Consider the following 7,743-nt stretch of genomic DNA (forward strand, 5'->3'; position numbering starts at 1 on the left):
ACATGGGCATATAATGTCATCTGAGCTGACAGTCTACAACAAGAACAGCAATACAATAATAAAAAAAAAAAGAGTTAGTTTCCCCTGAGTTCAGTGTGGTTATTAAAACATTCTTCATTGTGGTGTCTGTCTTGCCCAACTTTGGCCAACCCGAATGTTAGGAATAAAATCTGTACTAAGCACTGGAGATGGCCAGGCACCTCCCAGGAGTCATTTCTGCAATCCTAAAATGGACTTCTAGAAGGTGTGCGTGAAACTATTCTCTGGTGGTGTCCATCTCTCTTCACTCACTACAGAGGAAGTTCAAGGAATTCTGATTAAACATCTAACTTTCAACTTTAGTATGTCGGAAATGATGCAGTCTGAAGCCCCTCTCTGGACCAATGACAATGTTCCTCTCTTGTTCTTTTCCATAGTAAAGCTGTAACTTTTTTATTTAAGAAAATACATTTCTGAAAACATTCAGCAGCTCTCACTGGGTGGGATTCTTTTTCCAGGCGACAGCTTTGTTCATAAAGCACATATATTTAACAGGTTATACACAGTGTTGCTGCACTGCTGTGTACATTTACCTGCAGAGGCTTGAGGACCTGGCGGTAGTGAGGACACCAAGATCACTAAAGCGCTTGTCAAGGGTTAGGCATGCTCCGTTGGCTAATTACTGCCTTCAGCTTCAGAAGTGCTCTGTGTTCCCATTCACATTCATAAAAACTTTGATATTCATCTAGGCTTTGCAGAAAATGGGTAACTCTTGCGATCCATAGGCTTTTTCTGTTTCATTTATTTTTGTTTAAACAGGTGTGTTACTTCAATCAAGTGACATCAGGTGTTACGCCTTACTTAGCTGCAAATCTTACTGGCTCATCAAAATCCATTGAAGATACTGCTTTGGAATGTATAAGGTTCTTGGAGCTGAAAGGCAGCAAGCACTGCAGTTAAAAATGGATTTCTGAAGAGACCTCTAAAGATTATCAAGTATCAGTACTGGTTTAAATGCCTGCATGTGTGTTACCATTTTTCTACAAGTTAGTTACTTTGGATCATGTAGCCAATATTGGGCTTGAGCCTAACAATACCTAGTACAAGCATTTTCTATCAAATTAAGATTAGGCCTTAGACTCTGAACTAGGCTTTTAATTTTAAAAAGATTAAGGTACGGTTTTTGCTCCTGATTGCATTAATGAATATTATATAAATGGAGGCAGAACTTGTTCCAGTAGAGCTGTAGCTCATGAGGCTATTTCACTATTCTAATGTTACATTGCACGTAGTGGCACCCAGTCTACATCAGTGAGTAACACCCTGTGTAACTTGCAGAAAAGTGGTGCTGCTAAGTGGCTTGTGCACTGCTCTGAATGGGTTCTCACACACCCGTTATAAATTTGTATGTATATTTATATGTCATTTGTATGTATGATTTTTATGTCCATGTAAGTTGGAGTTTGCTGATGTTTGTACTTTATCTGTTAATACTTACAGTTTTATCAGTAATTATCAGTAATTTATCCAATAAATTATTGGAAATAATTTATAATAAATTATAATTAAATTATTGAGGTTACAAACCTATAATGAATTTATTACGGTATCTCTGGAATGGCTTCAGTTGTTGTTCCAGAAAGACTGCTTTGTCATGATGATTTGGTCTGTTGGCCCTCTGGCAAGTTCTATACAAGACTGTTCTGCTAGTGTCCAATAAATGCAGAACTGTAAGACTCTTGGATCCACTCCCCATCAGATGATAAGGAGAATGGTTTCAGAGTTTTTATTATGGTGTGGCTACTTTGTTTTTTGCTCTCATTTTTGCTCAGAACCTTGTTCAGAAAAACAGGTATGATCATCAGCAGTTAGACTGTAACACAAATGTGTGGTTGTTAAGAGAATCAGAGCATGCGCACTGAGGCAGTGCCATTTTATCTTACTGTAGTCTCATAACGCGTAGAGTAAGGGCTCTACTGGTCTGGTCCAGTTCCCACTTAAACACATCTTCAGCGTAACCTATCAATCACCCAGTCAAAGCTTTGGGCACACCAGCATGTTTTGCGTGTGGTATGTCTACCAGGTGCAGTAGGAAAGACACAACTGGGGACATGGAAGCCGTCTGGGTACACGATCCCCATGAGCATCGTGGCGTCTCAACAAGATTAGTTTAGCTTGGGCTTAGCCTTGAACCAAAGCGTGATTGAAATCAGCCGTTGTCTTCTACGTCTAGCAAAGGCTGGCTGCTGCCTGCTCTACACCACAGGGATACCTCCACACGAGTACTGAAAAGAGTAAAGCAAGATACTGGTCTTTGGCTCTGGCAGAGACTGCAGATCCAGATCCTGATTCTGAATCATCATTTATATCATGTGGGTAAGGTGCAATACCTCAGCCTGGGGAGTGAGGATGGTAGCTCCAGGGCAGGCCCCTCCAGAGCATGAAGACCCCTGAAGCCGTGCTTGCCACCTCTTGGCTCAGCTGGTAATGGAAGGGTCCAGGCACACTTCGTGGACAAGGAGCTCAGCTCTGCTCACGGGCTGCATGCAGATGATGGCAGACAAGCTCTTGAGTGGGCAGGTTAAGTCTCTGTGGACCAAATTTTTAGTGAACAGAGACACCTAATGTTCAGCTCTGAATAGAGGCAAAACACATCAAGGAAAAAGGCCCAAAAATGGTGCCTGCACCCGGGATGTCTTACCACCTCTTTGGGTGGTCTCCTGTACAGCAGCGTGTAACTTGCCTTTAGAGACCCTCAGACACTGCTGTCAGCTGTGAGGCTACTGCAGGGGCTATGTGAAGAACTTCTTTATTTGGCGTCTTTGAAATAGTAGCTTTCTGCCAAGCTCACACCTACACAACAATTTCTATCCTCTGCCCTCAACACTGAGACCTTGGCCATTGCTGGGTGAAACTGGGCCACCTTCTGGATGCTGCCACCACACATCTTTGGGGGTGTAGGGGGAGTGTCTTTTTGACATAGTCTTAAGAATTGTATTTTAACAATTTCTGAGACAAGGAGACTGAGGTTTCTGGCATAGAAACTTGCTTAAATTCACAATTATTTGCCTAATTTTTAAACCTGTGGGTACAATGTACCTTTACATGCATTGTCTTTTGCAGGTTCTTTTCTTTAACTACACGTAGCTTTGTGAAACCATCTGAGAAGAGATCAATGAGTGCATTTGACAAGCAGTTTTGTCCAGCGGTTACTGAAGGTAGCTGACCTGCGCAGCTGTTTTAGAGTGTAGTGCAAGCATTTCAGTGGCTCATTGTTCTCAGCAGTCACTGAGGCACAGGACAAGAGGGAGGTGTACGTGCTTCCAGCCCCCTGCAAGCACATGTGAGATGACCTGAGAACAGCTGCTGCCTGTACACCAGAGTTCTCTCAGACACCATACCCTGTGATTTTCTAAGCTGAACCAGTCCACTGTTTCTTCTCAGAGGACAACAGAGCTGTAGTCAGGTGTAGGAGCCTGACAAATGTTTTCATAGAGCAAGATGGATCAAAGCAACACGTGTGAAAGTCAAGGTTGTCTTATCCAGTGTTGGTTGTTAGCTCCAGAGGAGCACTACAAGAACTGTGTGACTGCACTGAGGAGAAGGCTGGGCTCAGAAAGTGGTCAAGATGGATACTAGAGTGCCCTGCTTGTGCTCCATCAGTTTTGAGAACAAAGATTAATCCTCTGCTTCTTGCGGGATTTCTTTTGCCACAACTGCCCTCTCAGTCATCCTGGCTTTAGCAGTTCCTTCCACAAACAGAAGTGACAGTCATCAGCTGAGGGAAGAGAACTGCATTTTCTTTTCCTCCATCTTACATGTCACACACATGTAACGGTCTGTCAAAGGGGGTGTTTCTGCCTCAGACTGCAGTAGCACAACTGGATGACCACTTCTTACTCAGAGCCACAGACGCACGGTTCCTCAGGAGGAGAAACTGCAACTCACGTACTACACTGTATACATCAACCCCTTATCAGGGCAGTGCTGGTATCGCTAGAGAAGTCACAGTGTGTGGCCTCAAGTTCCTGTGGGTGAAAGAACATGCTACAGTATCAAGAAGTTTTTAAAGACAGAATATGATCTAAAAAGATGCTTTTAAAACAACATACTTATTCATAACAGAAACTGGGATGTCTGTTGAAAAATGTCCATGTTAAAGTGATACTGCTTTGAGTTTTAATCTGTTAATTAAAACAGTTAATAGTTAATTAAAACTCTGTAATTAATCCTTCATTTCACCCCTATCCGCTCTTCTTCCCTGTTTAAATGTGTGCTCTGATTATTATAAATTGAATAAATATGCCTCATCTTAGTCAACTTAATGTGCCTTTGCATCCAGGGCAGAACCAGGAAGCCTAAAATAAGAGCTCCAACTAATGCATTCTTTAGCAGCATTTTACTGAAAACCATTAAGATGTACAAATATAAAATACATCCACACAATTCAATACCCATTTTGTTTTGGTTTTTGCTGTAAGAGAAGCACGTTCCTAAACTATGGTTTCTGTGGCTGGTCTTACGCACCTCAGAACCCAGCCCTGAGCTCACATTTACTCTCTGGTGGTCCTTCTGTGTTCACACCAAGGTGATGCAGGGACCAGTAGGACACTTTTATTGAAAAGGTAAATTAGTTCTTTTAGAAGGCACATTTTAGATTTTTGAGACACTGAAGTATTGTATTTGTCTGATGACAACTGCAGCTGCAGCAGGGGACTGAGCAGCCTGATGTCACCAGTGCGCAGGCCCAAGCAGCACCACAGAGGGACCCTGGGCAGCACCCGCCCACCACAGTGCCTAGGCACTGCTTCAGAATGAAGCACTGAGTGCGAAAAGTGGTCCAGGCACACCGCTCCAGCAATGCCGTGCTTCCATGTTCGTCCTGGGCAAGACGATCAGACATGAGTGGAAGCCCTCCACCATTGGCAGCAAAGGCTGCATTACTGCAGCATTTGTAGAATTCCTGCAGAAGCTCCATTTTGAGCTAGTTTTGTAACTTTTTTTAATACATGTCAGTTGTTCTAAGGCTGCAGTCTCCATTTTAAAATAAAGAGATGTGCCATTAAGCAGGTACGCACAATACAAAGCAGTTTACTCCCAGCTTGCCAAGGGATAGAAATATTTAAAATTTTGGGACACTTTTCTTGGAAAACTGAAGAAACTAATCAAGATGTTCACTTGCTCTCCATCTCTTTTCAGGTGTATTTCATCACAGGATTCTGTTTCTACTAGTGAACAGATAAACAACCCAACACGCATAAACAACCAGGTTAATGCATGTACATATTTTACCTGATCTACCACAAGCAGTGGGAATTGCACCCCCAGCTCCACCAGCTGTAGCATTCACCTGGTATCTCCACTGCAACTGCTCAAGCTGGTACATACAGAGCAATAAATCAATTCTTTCTAAAAAGCGGCAAAACCAAACCATAATCCAACAAGACTTTTTAGAAAATAGCCACATTCCCTGTCAGAGAAGTACTCTTACTAAGATCAGTATGACTGTGCTCACCTCTCGCAAGTAAAAGCAGCACTCAAGGTAACAGTAACGGCCACCAAAATCCAGCAGTCATGAACTCCCATGATAAGATGCATATACCCTGTTTGGTTACTGCAACCCGATGCCTGTTACGGGACAAAGCCAGTTTACCTTTTCAGAGAGCTGATAGTGAGAGGGGATCCGAATTGGAGGGAAAGTTCTATTTATATACAGAGATACATAAAAACAAGAATACCCACTTCCCGTATTTCTGTTGTTCACAGCTTTTCAGAAAGCAAAGTCAGTCTGGGAGGTGAACTCAAAAAATGAAGGGGGACAAAAAAAGATGACTTGGCAGCAGCGTTCTGCTGGATGTTCTGGAACCGGCAGCCACCTCCACGTAGTCACTGCTCTGGAGTGAAGCAGTGCTGGATAACTGGTTCAGAGCCAGGAGGCCTTCAAAAAGTAACAATTTTGGGTTCTTTCACTTTTGATTTCTGCAGCTTTGGTGTTTCTGTGATTTCTTCATAATCTGCGCTCATTCCAATGGTCCATCTTCCAACCGTTACCTGATCTGCAGAGGGAGAGACAAGAGAGTATGAAAAGGCTAAGTACCATGATTACATCAAAGTTTGATATGTGAGGAAAATCTGGCTCACAAGGGCTTGTCATTTATTCACCAAAAATCTTGTCTGTTTAGTTCTACCTCTGAAGCGAACATTCTGTACTTTTTTCTCTTTAAAATTATTTTATAAACTGCCTTTCTTCCCCCATGCAGACTGTCAAGTTCAGAAACCATTAACCAAAACTACTATGTTTTTTCCTATTTGACTGTCCAAGGAAACATTCAAAGAGCACATGGATGATACACTAGCTCTTGGATAGGTCCAAGGAACTGTTACGAAGAGGATATCAGGATATGTATCAGGATATAAAGGAAAGAACTTCTCTACTATACAGATGAAAAAACTAAGTCTGAGGAGGCACAACAGAGCAAAATTTGCATTTCTCAACTCAGCATCATCCTTTTCCTGTTTAAATGCTATTTAGAGCAATTCACAACCCTTTCCTACACCATTGACCAACTGATCTTCCTTTTCCAAATGACTATCTAATTTTGAAAGCAACAAATCAAGCAATATCAAGAATATCACAAAGTTACATCAATGTTTACTTGGATTTACTTTGAATATTAAAGCAGGACAAATAACTCCACCCAAAGAAGTTACAAGCTGTAGCACCGAAACTTCTTCATCAGCGATCAGCTATCTTCCTGTAGTCTAATGATCATGCAAACTGATTTCAAAAAATATTCTTACCAATGGTGTCACAGCTTCAATTAATTCAACTATTTTTAACCAGCAATACTAGTTTTGAAACACCAGTGTAAAGACTAAACTGTTCCTTGGGAAATTAAACAGCAGCTGTCAGTCTTCATTATGGACAAAAAATTTAACAAAAAAAAAAAAAAAAAAAAAGAGTAGAAAAAATTCCAGTTCTAGCAAACTTTCATTTTTATTTATGGAAAAAAAATTTAAAAAAAAAAAAAAAAAAAAAAGAGTAGAAAAAATTCCAGTTCTGCTTCACATATAATTTAGAGCCCAACTTCCAGGACACAGGAAGATCACAGTAGATCACCCGCAATGGGAGATGGCCATTTTCTGGTAACAGCTGGCCCAGCCCTCAGCAATGCTGTTCCCTACAAGCGTTTCTTTTCTCCTATGCGTCTGCACAGGCTTTTGATTTACAGAAGGTGTTAACCACACAAAGGTAGTTTGGCACCAATGTGGCGTCCAGAAATCCCAAAAGGGCTGTGTTAGAAGCTCTCACCTCGGCAGTCATCGGAATGGGCACTGCCCAACACCCTGCTGTGGCTCATGAGTTATGGAAATTTTAAAGGGTCTGTTTGTACCACAAACTGCCATCATACCAGTGAAGACCTAATCTCGTTTCTTCTAAACTAGCAGAGCAGTGTACATCTAGAATGTTCTGTATGGTCTCGGATGCAGCAGTATCACGTATGTAAGAGACCAGATACAGAAAAGGGAGCCTCTACTGGTCCATAAATGGTTTTACATAAATTCCACAGAAGTGGCATATTAGTAACCCAAAAGTTAACCCATACGAACAGAGAAGAAAAAATCACAGATGTGTCACCACTTCAGTAACAGAATAATGCTTCAAACCCTTGTTTGATGGTTTTGCCTTCCCCATTAATTTTTCCACCCACACAGAAAACAGGAGGACATGTAAGTAAGCAGCTTATTAGCCAGTGATTCCTG

The 7,743-nt window shown here is 41.7% G+C and overlaps 1 protein-coding gene across 1 annotated transcript in view; it reads right to left on the reverse strand.

Moving 5' to 3' along the window:
• Positions 1-5,919: 5,919 nt before the first annotated feature.
• ZCCHC9 (zinc finger, CCHC domain containing 9) overlaps positions 5,920-7,743 on the reverse strand; it is a gene marked incomplete at its 5' end in the record, with an annotated part of 5,337 nt that continues 3,513 nt past the window's right edge. Inside the window, one exon of the mRNA XM_010138704.1 lies at positions 5,920-6,035. Within this exon, the coding sequence (XP_010137006.1) occupies positions 5,920-6,035 (116 nt within the window). The remainder of the gene's footprint in view (positions 6,036-7,743) is intronic.

Source organism: Buceros rhinoceros, unplaced genomic scaffold (genome assembly GCF_000710305.1).
Source record: "Buceros rhinoceros silvestris isolate BGI_N320 unplaced genomic scaffold, ASM71030v1 scaffold42606, whole genome shotgun sequence".
Classification (NCBI taxonomy): domain Eukaryota; kingdom Metazoa; phylum Chordata; class Aves; order Bucerotiformes; family Bucerotidae; genus Buceros; species Buceros rhinoceros.